The sequence below is a fragment of the Nothoprocta perdicaria genome, unplaced genomic scaffold, assembly GCF_003342845.1.
Source record: "Nothoprocta perdicaria isolate Ctin4 unplaced genomic scaffold, notPer1 scaffold_181, whole genome shotgun sequence".
Classification (NCBI taxonomy): domain Eukaryota; kingdom Metazoa; phylum Chordata; class Aves; order Tinamiformes; family Tinamidae; genus Nothoprocta; species Nothoprocta perdicaria.
The window spans coordinates 641,693-660,743 of record NW_020454994.1 but is presented as its reverse complement, the minus strand read 5'-3'; the positions used below and the strand labels follow the sequence as shown (position 1 = coordinate 660,743).

Sequence of the window (19,051 nt, the reverse complement as noted above, 5' to 3'; positions counted from 1 at the left end):
GATACTTCATTGCATATCTGCTTTTTTGTGTATGAAACAGAGGACATCAGAGCTTCTCTCAGAGTTTGGCCTGTAGGGTGCTGTAGTGCTGCAAACTTCAACAGCTTCTATTGGCCATCTCTGTCTTTTGGAAATATTTTAGGAATCAGTGGACTGACTGGCAACAATCAATACCTATACAGCCAAAGTGAAATACCTTTTGTGTATTTACTCTCGTAGCATGGAGTTATGTTCTTCAGACCTCTTTGTGAAGGGATCTTTTAGTGATTGTCAGATACATTTGCAGGAAGTTACAAATACATCCCTGCACTGAGGGGAGTTTTCATTTTTGTATTAAGATGGTTATCAGTCTGAAAGATAACTGTTTTGAACTGCTAGGAGGGGAAAACAGAGTCCAACCTGCAGTCATCACTGCAAGATATTAATTGAATAGTCATTCTTCATTCCACTTGACTTCATGGGCCATGACTCCAGCAGATGGAATCAGCAGTTGGCACCAATATTGATGATTCGGGATTGGTGAGCTATTCATATCCAACCTGTAGTCAAATCTTTGTAGTCAAAGGGAAAATAAAAAGAAATGATAGGTTCCTGGAGTGCATATAACCCACACTAAGTGGGTGACCTTGGAGACACTGAAATATTCTAAATTTCATCYGAGTTCCTGTGCCTGCTCCTTCCTGCTGTTTAGGTGCTTCTGAAGGGCTGATAGCTAGAAGACGTGGGGAAGCACAGGGAGTCAGGTGTGATGGAGCCTGACTGGATCTGTGCCAATTTCAGTATGGAAAATGTAGTGGAATAACAGAGACTACAGAATCCACCCTAATTAAAACCTGGTGGCAAGAGTTAGCCAAAGAAGAAAGCGATCCTGGCGTCAGCTGAAGTCGGTGGGAATATGTCCATTGACTTCAGCAGACACTAGATTAGGCCTTGGGAACACCTAGAGAATTAGCATAGAGTAAAGAATACCAGATGACCAAATGCGCGTTTTATTGAGTGATGGACACATCATGGGAGCGATTTCTGTCTTGTGTTTCTACCACTCTGAAGTGCAAATATCTTATTACACTCAAAAAAAAGGCTTTCTTTTTAATGATTTTGCTTAAAAAAATCATAATTGCTGGTCTACCAGATACTCTCCATTAATATCTATATTAATACTGTAAAATCATCAGGCACAGATGTTTATTTTAATAAGTTAATCACATAATGTTACTGCCTATTTTGGGCATACTAGAATAGGAAAAATAATTACAAAATAAGAATAACGTAGTCTTATTAAATACCCATATCCAAGACCCCTCCTTTGATGGCATCTAAACTCATGGGAATTTAATTCTTCAGTTTGTTATTCTGAGTGCTCTATCTAACAGCAGCYGCTAACACAACCATGCCACTTAGTTCAAAGTGCTTTGGTGTTACCACATTTCGTAGTTTGCTGTTAGAATAGTTTAAGTCAAAAGGGCAGATATAGCAATAACAAGTACAGACTTCTGCAGTTTTACATCTCACATTTCCTTGAATATCGTTCTTGTGAACGATATTCTCAAAGGGAAGGACCAAATGACCTCCTAGTCTTGTCTACTTTAACTTCAGTGATTTAACATTGCAGAGTGATGATGCTTAATGTTTTAAGCTCCATTAAGGGAAGATTATTCTAAACTTTAACTTCTGAAGGACTTGGCTTTTATACCCATGGATTCATAACCATGCAAAATAACCCCTAATACTGTCATAATTGTGTGTCCAATTGCAGTGATTGCATCTGGAAATTATGGAAGCTTGTGCTATTATGAGCAGCGTAGTCCAGATTCCTGCACAATAATACTGCATCATTATGCACTGACATAAGTTAATGCTCATACTATTCAAAGAAGGAAAAAAAAATAAAGAAAAAGAAAAAAAGGAAAGGAGAAAAAGAATATGCACATAGAAGAAAAAAAGAAAAAAGAAAAAGAAATAAAAGAAAAAAAGAAAAAGAATACGCACATAGAAGAGTGTTTGAATTTGGAATCTATATTCTTCCTCAACAGCTTCATCCTGCCCTGGCAGCAAAGCCTTCCAACCTCATACGGTTGTCCCATTGCCATTTTCTTCCCATCTGTAGTCATATATATATCTATATATGACTATATGATATATATGACATATATAATAGTCATTCATAATAAATGCCCTGCTATGGTTATCCTGTGTCTCTCCAGAGCATACTACTTCCCCACTTATTTGTTACGTCAAAAATAGCAACCGGCTAGGACAGCAGCACCAAATAGTAAAAGCTCTGCTCTAAATGAGGTTGTATAAATATTTTATTTCTGTGTGTGTTCTACTAGGTACACACTCTTGGACACTTCATTTTGGTGGGAGAGTTTCTCCTCTTTCAGTGAGAATTAAATGAGAAGCCCTTGTAACTACTGAGACTTGGAAGGGTTTGGGGAAGAGCTTGTTTTGAGATGCGCTCTAGGGTTCAAGTGACTTGTTGACCGTGCAGATTAGTCTATAAGAAAGTAATTTCTCACAATCTAACAGCTCAGAAACCTTTTTGTATGGATGGTCACAATTATGAAAGCTTTGAATTCAATCAGTTGAGACTCTGGTCTAGAATTTAAACAGAAATCTGCAAACAGTGTTGCTATAATACTTGATTAACTGTTCTGAAGGAAATGTCCATGTTACTGTAGAACAGAAAGGGTTAAGAGTTACATCTTGGCCATTGTAAAAAGACATTATTTTGAAGCCTGCAAAAATCCCTTTTTTGTCTGGAATGAGGGAAATCTGCAAAAAAGCAATGAAATTGTGATTGAAATCTTATTCTCTTGAGACTGTGCCTCTAAATTCTTTTGTGAGCGTTTTAAGGTTCTCTGTAAAGTGCACAAAGACCATTTCTTTTGAAATAGTGACAGTTCTGACCTCTCTGAATATAACCCCCCCTCCCTCTCTGTCTTTGTGCTGTTAATTAAGATGTTGGCTATATTATCTAAAGTATTCAGATACTCCTGAAAGACCTGGCTGGACACTTGCACTTAAACTTGATTGACATTTGACTTGTGGGCCTGGAGAAAGCCTCACAGATTGGTTAGATGATAAAATTCATCATCACAGGGGTGAATGTTGATTGAAACTCTCCTATTTATTTGTTTCCTGAAGTGAATCGTTGTCACCCAAAAAAAAAAAGGGGAAAATAGCAGGTAGTGCAAGGTGTCATTAGAACCGAAGAAACCACACATCAATACGGTCCATTCTAAATATTCAAGTTATTTTTTAAATGAATAGGGCAACGTTGGCAGGAATTAATCTTTAAGAGCATGGGTATTTTCAGGTATTTTCAGGATTTCTGTCATTTGAATTGAAGTCCTTGTTGAACATCACCATTACTCTTGAGTAATCTTTTTGAAGAGTTGCAAAGCGTGTTGTTTTCTTTTCTTCTTCTTTTTGAAACTTTCTTTTCCCCCACTGCATTTCTTGTGGTTAGTTTTGCATGCTTACTGGGCCAGAAATAAATCAATTCTAGCATTCGAAAACTCTTGTTTCCCTCAAAATATTGTATGTGAATTTCAAGTGCAGAGGAACAAATGTGATGACATGAAGATGCACTAATGTTACATGCTGTAGGAAGGGTTTATTTCCTGATACCAAGCCAAACCTCAAAGCACGGCTGTTTTGCAGTAAATTAGTTATTTGCTAATCAGTGTGGATCCCTCCTACCCTGAACTATATGGCRTTCTATAATGAAACAAATTCTGTGCTAGGAGACATTTTTAGGAGCTATATTCATTTTGGCTTTTGTTGAGTGAAATGCGGTTTGTTCCTTAAAATTAAATAAGTCAAATTCAATTATTCACTTAAAAATCTCCGTTTTGGAAAGTGTCTTGACGTTTTGAGCTGTTGCTTTCTGTAAATTCTTGCCAGTTTCCAATCCAGACAATCTTGTTTTAAGATTTAAGCACAAAAGAATAGGCAGTTTCCCCAGAAGATGGACAGAGAGCAGTTCTGGGTTTTCTGGGCTCTTTATGAAGCCCAGCATTCGTTCCCTTTTTGTCTTTTGAAAGGATACAGGATTCTCCTTGATACTATCAATTCCTTTTCTATATCCTTACTTATTTTTGACTCAGTATTTAGAAACTTTTAGCTTTTTKTTCCAAGATGCACGCAGTTGTAGAAGAGAAGAAGGTGGATATTGACAGTTAGTATCTTCTGCTCTGAGCTGAACTAGGTACTTTATGAGAGCTGGGCATCTGGCTGCTGGTTTACCTATTCACAGACATCCAGGACAAATGATTTTGTGGTGTATTTATGTTAGTTTTCAAAACACATAAGCAATTTACAATTTGTGTGTAGTATCATTTTTTTTTCATTTGCCAATTAGCTGTGACTTATTTGCTCATGATTTGGCAGTGGAGCTAAATCAAGCAAGGTCATATCCCATCCTAAGTTTCTGGCTATAAATATTCAAGATTTCCTGTACATTTGAGTTTAAACTTTGGAGTCCGTTTTTCCAGCTATTACTATGTGATTTGGTCCAAATTAACTTATCATTAGTGCATGAGCTTGAACATCACCCTCCCAGTTTCCATCTCTCACAGAATGTAGGCAATTTTTTGTGACATTTGAATTTCTCACTCCTCTTTTTGTGTACTTTATGGTTACCATCAGTGTTAGATTGATGTTCTGCGGGTTTTTACTTCCGTATATGCTTTGTTGAAGTGTGTTTTCACTTAATTAGATGTCCTAATTAAATAAGCCTTGTTTTTTTTATGATAAATTTCCAACTCCGCCTGCTTTCCTGCTCTGCTGTCACTTTGTGATAAGGTCCTCTCAAAAACCAAGTAATAATTTGGTGCCTTACATTAAGGTTGTTGATGTGACAAGTTACTTTAAAAACGTTTCTTTTGTTTAATCAGTTGATTTTAAATGCTATAATTAAATTGCTGAGACTAGGTGTGCTCTTAAAGTTTACTGGCCTCAGTTACTCTTTTACTTGAGAGGATTTTTTTTGCCATCATCTGCCAGCTTATGTCTGGCTAGAAGTTGGATATATTTTTTTTCTATATCTGAACATTTCTACTTTTTAATACTTTCATTTCTATAGCTTTAATTCATTATTAAACTTCCTTCCCTACCACTCATTTTATTACTGATTTCTGTCAATATTCCTTTCTTAATATATTGTAATTTTGAATGGAGAATTGAGCTGGGAATAAAAAATAATTTTGTTCAGATTATTTCTCCAAGGCTCCATAATGATGTATAATATATACTCTCTTAAAAACTGCAAATTAGAACATTATTCCTTTTAAATTTTCTTTTACTAAAGTGATCAAGAGATTGTGAAGAAGTGGGTCATTTAGTATGAGCTTTCTTCACTGMTACGCTATGAAGGTTAGGTAGTGAATCCAGCCTAAACTGCAAGATAACTAAAGAATTCCTTTTATATAGCAAATGATACCCTGATTAACTTGGGGTATACAAAGGTAAGCATCAGGCATTGAATAAAGTGCTGAGATAAAAAAAATGATCATGGTTGCACTGTCATGATGATATGTGTGGTGATACAATCTGAAAATAAGACGTTTAATATATGTTTATGCTTAAAGAAGGATTGGAGCCAAAAGGCCAGCCCCCATCTCCCACAACGTGCAAAGCGGAGCAATCTCATGACCTTCAAAAGGATGCTGAAGGTAATTGGGTCTGGCATCTTTTTAAAGTCTTTTTTTTTCCTTCTTTTTTTTTTTTTGCGGGGGGAAAGGTTTACTCTGAATTCTTAAGAAAGCCAGCAAAGCACACTTTCATGTAAGAATGTTATTCATACACACTTGAAAAGTATCTTTTGAACTAAATCATGAGACTGTAATTCTTCTAAAGTATTTTTTCCCCTCAAGTTAGATTCAGAATTGCAAATGCTATTTTTCTATTATAGGCTACTGAATATTGCTGATATGAAATGGAAAATTGTTGCTGGTTTACTTCTAACCTGTTCTGACTTCATATAATTAATAGTATAAAATGTGATGCRTGTTGTGCAGCGCTCAGGTCATATTCTGTTTGGTTGGTTAAACTGGTCAGGTAAATCAAAYCACCTACAGCAATTCACAGGACAATAAAATTCACGCTTTCCTTTTCTATGGGAAAACCTTACTATGTGTGTTTCCACTTCAATTATGGTCTTTATGGCTCCAGATTTTTATGGCTCCAGATCTTATAGCGTATTACATCTCTCAGTGGTTGAAAATTAAAGACACGAAGCTTTAGGCTTACAGTTTGTTCTACAAAGGGTGCTTTCCTGTACTTGAGTCTTTACCGGGCAGCTAGTCCATGTGTGCAGAGGTAATGCAGTCCCCAGGCTTCTAAAATTGGAGCAAAGTGTCTTTTCATAACATGTATCTCACTGGGAGAGTTGTTAGAAGATGTTAACATCAAAGACTAATATTCATGGTGCGGATTTTCATGTTGGTCCTGTCTGTGTGCAAGAGCAAAATGCCAATGCCCAAGTGCAGGAGGATTCCCCTMGTGTGAGACAGTTAAAAGGAAGAACCTTAATCTTGAATCCAGTTCCCCTTCTTATCGTGGCTACTTTTTGACCTAATGTTTCCAAAATGACATGTCTCATTCTGCACCTCYGCCCGTTGCTCCGTGATCCTCCTCATTTTGACCTGGTGCTGTGCAGTCAGCTCCTAAAATACTCTGGCTGGGATATAGTGTGAGTCATAAAGAGCAGAAAAATGTTAACATCTATCATGTTAAGTAACTGCTAGTAACATCCTGTCACTAACATTGTGACTGGTTGTTAATGRCAAGTACTTAAAGCAATACCTGTCATCGCCCGGAAGGTGTGGGGAGACTCAAGAAATCTCATCCTGCCCAGTCTTCCTTCTTTTAATGCTGCCCTAAACCCAGCTGAAATTAAAATACCCACTTTGTGTTTGGATTAGTGAACTTCATGGGGACACAYTGCACACCGATTTGCAGGCAAGCTAAATGGTGTGCAGCATCATAGGGGAGAGACATCCAGTGGAGTCGTTTTCCCTGTTCCTCAATGGGGCAAACAGCAATAGCTTTTATGGTGTAGTTTTATTTGGAACATGACTAAAAGCCATCATCATACCAGTGGAAAAAAAAAAAAAGTGCTGCAGAACTGCAGGTTCTTCCTTTCAATTGGAAAAAGAGCTGATGTTGTTCCACTGTTTCTGTGGTTTACTAGATACGGTCAGCTGGTTGACGGTTCCCAACAGGCTTCCTGCTGACCTGCAGGTCTCCTTGTGGAGCACAAGTGAATGTGGGGAGGGTGAAGGGAGCAGGACTGCATCACCTGAGCTGCAGAACACCTGCATGCCTTGAATGAGATGCTCTGCCACTGGTTTGGCTGGTGCAGAGCTCAGGCACTTAGTCACCACCACAGACTTTAATCTACCTGGCGGCAGAGTTCACATCTCCCTAGGCGAAAATCAGGCATATAACATTTAGGATGGAAAGCACAAAGTTAGACTGGAGAGATGTTGTGATAGGGGGAAAAAAAGGGATTTAAAGTGTTTGCTGTGGGGAGCTGCATCAGGATTCCATGGAATTAGCGGCACCTCCATTGTGAAGAGGAATCAAGCTGCAGATACTGAATTCCCATAAAGCTGCAAAGTGGCCRGGGCCTTGTGTCACACATCTGTGAGTCATTTCCATGTAAGCTGGTGGCATTTGCAYGTGTTTGTCTGAGAGGAGAGTTTCATTTCTATTGTTCTCATTACTGACTAGGCTGCGGTTTCTGCCTAATTAAAAGAATTTTAATGGCGAGCCTTGAAGATTAGGAAAGATGTCAATAAGTGACATGAACCAGAACTGAATATTTTTATTGAGGCTGGGGTTTGCCTTTCTTTCCAAGAAACTCCCTTTTATTTATTTATTTAGTTATTTCTATCTTCAGAGTAGCTAATGCATGTAAGCACTCTGAAATAAAACTCAAGCTCTGCCTGAGGTCAACTGTGTTGAATTTTCCTCATGGTAAAACTGAAGCACTTTGTCTTCACTACGTTTTAACCTTGGGATGCTTCATATGCTTTAGTTACCCCAAGTTAAAGGGAAAAAAAAAAAAGAGAGAGAGAGAGCTTTTAGTAATAAAAGCAAGCCCAAAGATACTTGCATTTAATGCATGATATTATTTTCCCCTTGGTGCCATGACTAGAAATAAAATATTTAGCAAATACACGCCAGGGCGCAGAAAGAATGGCTTTTATTTTCCCTTTACTTAAATCTTAGTGTCATTTTAGACGGAAAAGAAGAATATTACTTGCTCTTCTCACAGCTTCCTGCCACCCTCATACACATGCCCTTTGCAGCAGCCTGTGAAAACTATTCCACTGTGCTCAGGAATACTTCTGCAGCAGTATTTTGCTGCCTCATGCCAAGCTGGTTCATTGGTTGGAGGTAATGGAGCAGTATCCTTCTGGTGCATGTGAAATTCTCCACRGAAGGGCATGGAAAGCAGGTTCCTTTGTTATTGCCCTCTCTGCAATCAAGGGGAGTCCAGTAAGCGGCTGTGTGTGAGGAGCTTGTTTTGCAGTAAGCGAAAATAAACACTTGACATGCTAATGAAAGCAATTTTATACTGAGCCTCCGTTATTATGCTACTAGATATATTGTTCTCTGCATTCAGGCCATTGATAGGGAAAAGCAAGCGTGACCTGAATAGCAGATTTCCTTGGTGGTTGTTGCATTCAGGAGTTTTTCAGTGCAGCATGGGCTGCACTGTGAAAATGGGCAGATTGGATAGATGGAGGAGCATTCATTACTTTCAGGGTCTCCGCAGTATTTCAGGTTTTAAGTGTATAAGCATGTACTGCTTTTTTATTATTATTATTAATTTATTTTTCTCCCCTGCACTCTGGGTGTTAAAGTCAGTCAGGTGCAGTCAGTGGCCGTGTGATTATAAAGTCTGAGGTGAGTAAAGCAGGTTTGGCACTGAACAAAACTTGGTGTGTCTTACTTCAAGAGCTGTTTAATATAACCCTACAGTAATTACATAGACAAAACAGCAGTACATGTCACAGCGTAATGGCCACGGGCTAGCACATCTGCTGCAGGTCTCATGTTGTCATCCCACTTATCACTACCAAGCAAAATTACACATTTTAAAAGAGGCTAATGAAACAAAATTATAAATGATCTTGCTTTCTCTTCGCTGCCACCCCAAATGTCTTACTGTGTGTTCTGTGTGGTGAGGAGTGTGCAGCAGATTTTCTTGATAGTGGGAGAAGCAAATGTGTTCTTCCTTATCTTCCTTGTGGGATTTCTCAGAAAGATATAAAACAGAACCCACTGAAGAGCTGCCTTGTCTATTCCCACCATGGTTTGCAGGTGATCAATGTTGTATCAAAGGCAACTAATACCTCTAATAACAGCAACAGAAATGCCTGATCTGCAGTAGAAACTGTGTCTTGAGGTCAGAATCCTGATTGCCCTCAGTTGGGGATTTGAAGATATAACTGGAGCTCTGCACGTCGTCTTACCCCCAGTTCATAAACTTCACCCAAAACAGAGATCTTTCTTGATAGACTGATAGGTTCATGGTGGCAGGAGATGGCCTTAGCTGAGGCCTAGTGTATGTGTTAGGAGCTAGTGTGTGGAAACTGCACTTCCTGGGGGAACTTTGTTCTCTGATGGGTAGAAAAACAGTTTGATGGATAAGTCAAGCCAGAAAGGTCAGAGTGAACACGAATCACCTTTAAAATATTTGTTAGGGCTGGTTTCTTTGGCTGATGGGGTCACCCCACTACAAACCTCTTAGCTTTCAAGGGCACTATCAAATGTCTCAAGTGTTGCTCAGCAGTGGCAGCAATCTAGGCCCACTTGCAGGCTCTTGTCTCGCTTGGGATCAGCTCTGCTTTGTTGATAGGAGGTGTCAGTCTTTTCATTTGAGTGTACAGCAGAAATGAGATGAAATGGAGTTGTATCTTACTGTGATAACCCTTTGGTTCTGCAGATCAAACTGAGAGGGAGGCAGCCTGGCTTTTCTCATCCCTTTTCCTATGTCCAGTGCCAAGAAGTGCATAGTCTTGCAGCTGGAAACTAGGCCTCATAAGGACTTTAATTACAAGGTTAAAGTAAGATTTCCCCTTCAAGATTAAAGTGAGATTTCCCCTTCGTGGGGAGAGGGCTTTGCTCTCCCTTGAGCTGAGGGTAAATACTGATCCCATGTCCTTCCAATATTGTTTTCCAGTTTTTAAGCTCCTCTTCGATCAAATCTACCATGCTTCTTGGCTGTGGCTTGAGAAAGCCTGAGCCCTGCTCTGTCGTTCAAAATCTGTTTGTCCTCGTGAGAAGAATCCCCATGGGGAAATAAAGTACCTGCTTATGGATTTACCTGCTGAACCTGAGTGTAAAAAGAAGGTGGATGTTCAGATACTTCCTTGTGCACACAGATTTTTGAGATGCTGAACTCGTCCCCTGTGATATAGGGAAAAGTTTGGGTGGGCTGTTCTGTGCTTTGAATCCTCTTCCAGGAGTGGGGATCTTAATGGTGACAGAAGATCTTAATGTGGCAGAAGATTTATGGCTGTGAGTAATCTCCCCTATTCCATAGGTAGCTCAGGGAAAGGAACTGAAGTCCCGTTGAAGGATCTGAGGTCTCTGTGGTGTGCTGAACTGGGACCTTAAACTACATAAAGCAGCTGCTGTGCCTTGGTCTTCTACAGTGACTGTTCAAGCATCCTTTCTAAGGACCTTCTAATGCTATGAAGAGTCAATTTTCTCTTTCTTTAGGATTAATATTAGCTAGATTTGACTTGCGATTAAGTTTTTAAATTTTCCTCACTTTATAACAAACAGTTCCTTTGCCACTTGAGAAATTGCAGCTACATCTCTCTGTTGCATCCCACAGGGCAGTAATATTCTTCAAATAAATTTCTGCTCCACTCATGATATGCTAAAAATGGACATCCAGACACATAATTATAGTTCAAAAAGACGCATCCACTTACTTGGCCTTAAAAGTGCTACTTCTCATTAAGATAGCTTAGAAGTTTCTGCATTCTTTTTGCCACCAATCCAAAACCTTTAAAAAAACTTCTATATTAAGGTAAAGTACTGCAGAAGAAGTTCTCTGGGAACACTGTGCATCAAGTATGTCTGTAAAACATTTCACCTTAATGCAGATCGGATATATTTAAAGAGATGCTATTAACCCCTATCTGCTTTGGCTGATACTTCCTTTCTTCACTTTTATTTTGAAACCTGCCATCTGCCTTGACTGATTGCAGCTCTCAGAATATCAGGTGATCACATCCCATTTAGCCAGGGGAAAAATGATACGCTATCTCTGTTTTTATTTGGATTTGCTCTCCAGGCAAACCCTTCTTACAAGATTCTTTGCTTTGTTGAAAAGACTACTGTGATTTCATGAAAGCGCCACGCGGCTGTCACACGATGCCACCGTGAAAACGCGGCTCCCTTTGGCCTCTACAGATTCCTCCCACTCCTGTCGCTTTGCCCACCTACCCATTGGGGCTTCTTTCAGCAGCTCTATATGCAAACTGTACCGGGAAAGCAGTTGCAACTCCTGTTTTCACACACAGTGCTTCAGAGTCGATTTTCTTTCTGACATGAGTTAAGGTGCAAAATACTGAGTTGCTAAAGTGACTAATGCAATGTTGTCAGAGAAGAATTATACACAGTGACAAAGCAGCATACCTGCAGGGGATTCATCTGTCGAGGCATTCATTTCTCATTTCTAGCCATTATGTGAATAAAAGTAAGCCATTGTGATCGTTCAGGTCCACAGGAGGAGGCAGGGTTGGTCTCTTAATTCCAGAATGTTGATGTGGAAGGRTAAGGTGTGTGTTTTGATTCACCAGGAATGGGTGGGAGTTTCTGTTAAGCTCATCACGCTGTTTCCAACAAGTGCTTCCCTGTCCAGTTCTTTGTCTCGTCACATTCCAGCAGCACGTGGCTTCACCAATTGTATGCAAAGTCTGTAATATATGTAATAACTCTTCTTATGTTTTATTTTGACTGTGGACCAGGAATGCAGCTCTGCTGCAGGCCTGAATGGTGTGCAGTTACATTAGTCTATCAGTCGCACAAAAAAAGTAGGAATGAAGAGTAAATTGATGTAGTAAAGAGAAAATTTATGATTGTACTGAATCCATTCACACCTGGGGTCCCTTCTCCCTCTCTGAGATAGGACTGCCTGTACAGCTGGCAATCAGAACTCTACCAAGGGTGGCTCTTCAACATGCATCAAATCACTTGAGCAGCCTCTGTCCAATCATATATAATATGACAGTGATAACTTGGGCAGCATTGTGTGTGCCTTTTTCTGTATCAAAATGTAAGTTGCCCTATATATGTACAGTGCATGGTGTTTAGGGTGTGTGTGGTGGATAGGGTATGAGATGCATACATATTTTGGATGTTTTGGGCAGTCAGGCTTTGCGTGCCAATCAGGAGACGGCCGTTTTCATTTGTTCTGAACAGTTGCAGGTAGCCAGAAATGGCAATGATCAGCATCTTTTACAATCAAATTTAGATGTCTCATGCCAGGCCTCTGTACTGTAAAGTCTGAGTCAAGCTATATGTCACATAGAAGGATTATTTCCAGCAAAACACAGCAGTCTAGCGCGACCTTCTCAGCAGTGTTATGGATGAAGTGAGTCTGGGCAAATCTGATGCCTGTTTCCTCCACACACCTGCTTGGATGCCACATCTCTTGACCCACACTTTACACCCTGGCACTTCCCTGGCTAGGGGAGGAAGGAATTTTAACATGAAGCTGTGCTGTTCCACAGAGGAGCAAGGGGAGGGGAACACTCCTGTTGACTTCAGTGGGCTTCAAATTAGGCTCCTGGGTTTCTCAGAACTATAAATAGGTGAAATACAATAGTGTTATTTTTAACCTCTGAGATAATCCCCCAAGAGCTGTGGTTTTCTCGTTCTTTTCCCACAGTGGCCAACAATTCTTGACAAAATGCTGCATGACAATGAAAACCTGTTATTTGTTAGGCTGACTACGTAGCTGCACTCAGCGTGTTGGTAGCCGTGCATGCAGGTCTGCTGCAGAGAGGTAAATCCTTGCAATAGCAAGGAAGGAGCAAGTCTCATAACCCCATTAAACTATTACCACAGATAATTTTTTACTAACCTCTCTTAAAAWTTACCCGAAAGGGGTTATACACAAGGAGTGATTAAAACTGACCTGAATTGTAATTTAATTAAAAGAAATTGAAATTCAAAGCGGGTATGTTTGGTAACCTCAGGCCACCACCCGAATGATTCATTTTAATGCATTTGTAGTTCTGCAGTAATGGCTTTTGTTTGTATGTGCTTTTTTTTTGTTTTACGTCTGATATCGCTTTACCACTGGAATAATCTGAAAATGCTTGCAGGCAATGTGATCTTGAGTGCATACCCAGATACATACGTGCTGTTTGCCTTCGTGTTAGGAGTTCCACTGAAGTCAGCATCTCTACTCATGTGTGCAGAACATAGCAGCTGTAAGATCAGGGCCTATATTTTTAATTTTCTCATTAATTAGTTTCCCTGTTATCCTAGCCGGACCTTTACCTCATTAATATGATTGCCGTGACAATATAGCTGTGCTATTTAAAAAAAAAAAAAAAAAAATCAAAACTGTGGCAGAATCTGCTCTGGGAGATGGTCCCCTGGACTTCCCTTTGCTCCCTGCGTCCTCCCCATCCCCGCTACCTGCTGCCTTCCTATTTATCGTGAGAGCTGCTCTATCTGGGGGCTGCTGGCACAGTCGCCCCATGTCTATACATGCTAAATACCTCGGGCAGGAGTTGCTTCTCTAGCGGGGTCAGGGTGCTGCTCCCAAAGGAAAAAAGAGGGAGAAGGGAGAGCAAGCCCCTACCAGGCAGCAGTCAGCGGGGYAAAGGGAAGCAAAATGGCCAGAAGTATGTATTTTAGTGACTGATGTGCTTACTTTATTTGTATCCTGCTCCCATAGCTCTCAAACTCCTGTTTTTTCAACTGACTGCYATGCTGGGGAAAAGAAACAGATGTTCCCATTTGTCTTTTGATGTGGCTCAAAATCATTTACATTTGCTGGCCGAAAATGACACAACATGTCATACACTACATTTTCCGTCTCCTCTGGAGTGAGTGACAGATTGTTGTTCAATTACTGGTATAATGGCAAAATAGACACTGTGAGGACAGTTTTCACCTAGAGAAAATGCAATTGCCAACTTCTGCAGTAGTGTAAAAAGAAGGATGGCAGATACCACAGAAGCCATCCAGAGAAAAAGATGTTTTTATTCTTAATAATGTCATGGGGAAGACTCAGGGGAAATGCACTGGATCTGGCTTTTCTGACTGGAAAAGAGGAAAGCAGGGTGAATAAAAATGTGCAGAAGAGCTTGCTTGCTACTCTTATTTTAAAATGTATTTGCAGCTCTTTGTCCTGAACACAGGCTGCTTAAGGCCTTTCCATTTGCTCCGCACCCAGCTCTGATGGAGAGCAATAATTACAAACAGGCTCTTCATCAGTAGAAGACACTTAGGGAGAAGCTCATTAGAAAGGTTTTAKAAAATAGAAAAAAAAAAAGTGTTTGTCAGATGTACAGGGATTAGTTGCTGTTGTATCCGCTGGTTTACTTTCTTATCGGTGTATTTGTACTCCCCTTCCTCCCTTTCTCCTGAGATGCAGAAACTCTCTATGCCAGTAAAAGTTTAACCCTTACTACTGGAGGTGATTTATTTGAGTATCTCCTGTTCACTCTTAATTTTTTAGTTTGCTTTTTTTTTTTATTGCTTCCTTATTCTATCCAAGTGTCTTYGTAAGCGCAACAGATCCTTTAAACCTGCTTTTATAGCATAATTTTGCTCTGAAAGGTGACTTTACAGGAGATGGAATCCCTTTGAAATAAGTATGAAGCCCGAAAATACCCAATTTTAGCCAAATAATGCACAGTTATAGCCATACCCGTTGTAATGGATCTGGAATCTAGCATCACTAGCATGTAGATTTGTGTAGTGAATGAGGTCTGGCACCGTSTGAAATGTTTTTTGGTGATGTATCAGTAGATACTGTTTATACCTGACTTGCTTTTTCTGACTGTAAAGTCCATCTGTGTGAATTGAAACGTGTTGCGCTTGGCTGTGATGAAGTTAGGGCTGGCACTGGGTATTGAGCAGCACTGTTCTCTTCAGGTCTGACTGAACGATAAGGATTTTCCAAATATCCTCCCGCCGTTGCATTACGGACAATTCCTGAGCTGGAGAGCTCATTCCCTGTGGGACATATGCCGGGGCAATGAAGAATTTGTTCCTTATTTATTAATGGTACACCGCTAAGCTTTTAATGGCCCAAACTTGGGTTTTAGAAAGAAAAGGGAAGGGGGAAAGGAGGAAGGGCCTCCTCATCTAGCCAACTTTCTGTTTTGTGTGTCATCCTCGTGCCGTGTGTGGACGGGTAGAATGGCTGAAAGAGAACTGAAAAAATAGAGCCCCGCTGGTTTTATGAGATCATTTTGGTTCGTTTTGGGCAGTTCTTGCCCAGGTTGGACTCCCCAGCGTGCGAAGCAGCCGCAGGATCGGGGCCGGGCACTACACAGCAGCCGTGAGGCCCGAGGCGGCAGCCGTGGCCCCGGCAGCCAGGCCGCGGCGGGGCTGCCATGGCGGCCTCCTCCTCCGGCGCCGCGCAGGGCCCCGTGGCCAACGCTTCTCCGCGAGTCCCATCTGCTGGATGCCGAGATGTACTGCCTGCCGCCAGGAGCCCGAGGAGCCATCCCTAAGAGCGGAGCGGAGCCCAGCAGCCTGGGAAGGAGCCCCTTGGCTCCCGCCATGTGGGCTTGCTTGCTCCCTTGCCATCACTGCCCTCCTGCAGCCCCACGAGAGGGTTTCCCCACGTTGCTCCGCCGAAGMAGCCGCGTTTGGAACAATCCAGGAGCCAGAACAGATCACAGAAGACAAACAAGCATGGATATATATGTGCCTATAAGGTTAATGCTCAGCGGTGCCAGCACAGGGGGAGTAGAGACGGGTCACACTGCAAGCTCTGCCTCCACCATGACCATGTTTATGAAGCTGAACAGGGATTCCTGACTCTGGATGAGACAGATTGCTTGATTCTCTTCTAATTGGGCCAAAAAAAGGCTGAGCGCGTGTCCCCAGGCTTTCCCCAGCGGATACTTCTCTCAGCGGTTATTCGCTGTTTGAGAGCCGCCTTCAGAAGGGGAAGAAAATGGGTAGTGAATGTGAATGTGAATGTGAAAGTGGAGGAAATTGGGAATGAATGCAAATGTTAAAAAAAAAAAAGAGAGAGAGAAAAAAAAGGACACATTAAATTCTTAAATTCTAGCAATCTCACCCTAGTTTATTTTGCTCTCTCCTCTGTAGGCATTTGCRATGCTTTTTTGTACTTTAAGGAGCTTTGAGTCTTTTGCTTTAAAGTAAGCCTCAGCAGCCCTCCCCTCCCAGGCTCACCCTGCAGAGCTGTGGAGAGGGATTCTGTGTGTCCAAAGCACAGCTGCTGCAAGGGGCTCGTGGAAAGGGTGCTGGAGGAGAGCAATCCCAGAAAAACATCATTATAAAATAAATAGAGTAAGAGCAACCAACAATTTTACCTACTGTAGACAGAGCTTAAGGAAATAACTTTATTCATATACAGATCATTCTAGTGTTGTGCAGCTGTACAGATCATTTCAGTGTTTTGAACCAGTTCTATCTGCGGAGGTAAAATCTTCCATGTAGCCCCCCCTTCCCCAGCTTGAAAAGTGCTGCTTTAAACGTAGCTGTGTGTTTCCAGTTCTGCAGTTTGCCTTTATAGCTCCCCCCTTTTGTTGCAGGATCGTGCTGTCAATTAACAGTTTATGCTGCATTGGGTGAAATTAATATTACTGCCACTGTTATCAATAAAATAATATACGATAAGTAATTTTTTTCTTGTGGTTTCCATGATAGGTGGAAGCAGCCCAGAGAAGAAGCAAAACACCGAAGAAACCGAGGGCCAGAGCCAAGAAGCAGGTTTGTGCTGAGTTCCTTAAAGGACTTTCTTAGGTTTTATCCACCTTGGTGAACAATAACTGTAGTCAATGCTATTGACTGAAAATGTTTGTACATTTTCACCGGATTAACTCGGGGCTTGTGCAGTTCTCCCAGGAGAGACCCCAGTGCCATTCATTATGAATGACCGTATTGCAATGCAGGAATGCAGACCTTGCTGTTTAAGTTGCACGCTCCACGGTCCCTCTTTAAGGTGGCATGTCTCTAGATAATCCTCTAATGAGAAAGAAATAACTTTCCCTGTGTGTCCACACTAGAGTAGCACTTTGTGTAGCAAGGAAACTAGGGGGAGGAGGGAGCAGGCTTTTTTAATTAAAAAATGCATCTTTAAACATGTGTTGAAGGTATTTTCAGGTTTTAGTAAATAGTCTGCATTAGTCTCAGGGGTTGTGAAGATTTAAATCCATGCAGAAGGATATTACATATACTGCGAATAAATGTCAGAGTTCACAGGCAATGGATTTAGCAGATTGTATGCTTATGAAATATATTGTAACTCTAGTAAGCTCAGTATTTTAAAATACAATGCTACTCAATGTTCAAAATAGATTTTCTGTTATTTTTTTCTGGCTGTATTTTTCATCCTACCAAATTCTGTTCGATGCAAATGACAACCGGAATTAAGTAGTTATGAAAATAGCTGAARTGACAGTCAAAATAGCTGCAAATGCCCTTATTTCTTGGGGCTTCTTTTTGCGGTGTTACATGCAACACCATGCTTTTCATACATTTTTCTCCTMCTAGTAGGGCAAGGAGTTGCCTCTATATATTTAGCTCAGAGCATGGGTACCAGTTTTGTATAAAACTATTTTCTTTTTGGGTCCCACACAGTGGGTGCCACAAAGGTGAAGGTGCTGGATTTCTCGGGGGGTCCTGCAGGCCGGTCAGCTGCAAGGGGATCTGAGCTGCTGCTGCCTTCCCTGAGTGCTTGAAGCCATTCCATAGGTGCCATCCTCCCCAGCACCTCCTCTTTMCGTCCCCGTTTCTGCTGAACCCAATTATGGTACTGTCTACAAGCACCAAATATAGCCCGCTGTACGTGTCAGCTCTATGCGCTCTGTCTCCTGTTGGGATGCATATGTCCCAGGTATATCGACTCAGGAAATATCTGGATTAAATGATCTACGTCTCATTTTTCCCAGGAGTAAAGAAAATATACCTCTCTCAATTATTGCTCTGCTGCTGAASGTGTCTAGAATGCATTGTACTCTTCTTTCAAAATTGTCCTTGTGGCCTGTTATGTTATGACTGCYAAACCCAATATATAATCATTGCTGTTTTTTATTATCAAATACTAGTAGACATGTCTTGTAATTCTCACGGAGAGCATCACAGAGAAGATCCAGACTTTCCAAGTCTCAAATCAAGAAAACATCATAGCTGAGGAGCTCCTATACGTACATGCCTAAAGATAATGTTACGCCTCAGCCATAAGCACACACAGGAGTAGTATAAAAGAGAGAAAAAAAAAGTTTTTTCTTTACACTTAGCCCTACTGGCTCACATGGTGATTATGAGAGAAACACAATTAGTAACAAAAAGCTAATGAATTACTATTGCATTCCCATTTCCTCATTGTGGAAGCAAACATCATCAGGACCTTCTGAGACTGCAGTTTCTCTGCCCTGTGCTTGGCAGTAGGAAAAGACCTGATTTTGCAAGATCCACGGTCGCATGCCTGAAATGCTTCTAATCACTATGAGTGGTAATTGTCAGCAGTAGTCTGCTCAAATATTAACATCTTTATCTGAGAATGCTGTATTTCCTAAACCAGAAGGCATGGAATTCATCTAAGTGTGACAAATCACAAAAGCTTCACTTTAATATTGTAAAAGAAAATGTAGGAGAAAAAAAAATKAGGAACAATGTGTTCTTACCCAGACCATTACATAGAGATTCATATATTCATATTATGTAATAGATAAAAAAGCCAATTATAGCATGTGAGAATTGCCCTGAAGTTGTTCAACTGTTACTGATTTTTTTTTTTTAAATCTATATTATCATCAATGAACTTAACAGTTAACACATGGGAAGCAATAAAGTG

At 40.7% G+C, this 19,051-nt stretch overlaps 1 protein-coding gene across 1 annotated transcript in view; it reads left to right on the top strand.

Annotated features, from left to right (window-relative positions):
* MACROD2 (MACRO domain containing 2) overlaps nt 1-19,051 on the top strand; it is a 680,006-nt gene that overhangs the window by 649,034 nt on the left and 11,921 nt on the right. The window contains exons 11-12 of the mRNA XM_026036601.1: nt 5,595-5,678; nt 16,903-16,965. Of these exons, the coding sequence (XP_025892386.1) occupies nt 5,595-5,678; nt 16,903-16,965 (147 nt within the window). The remainder of the gene's footprint in view (nt 1-5,594; nt 5,679-16,902; nt 16,966-19,051) is intronic.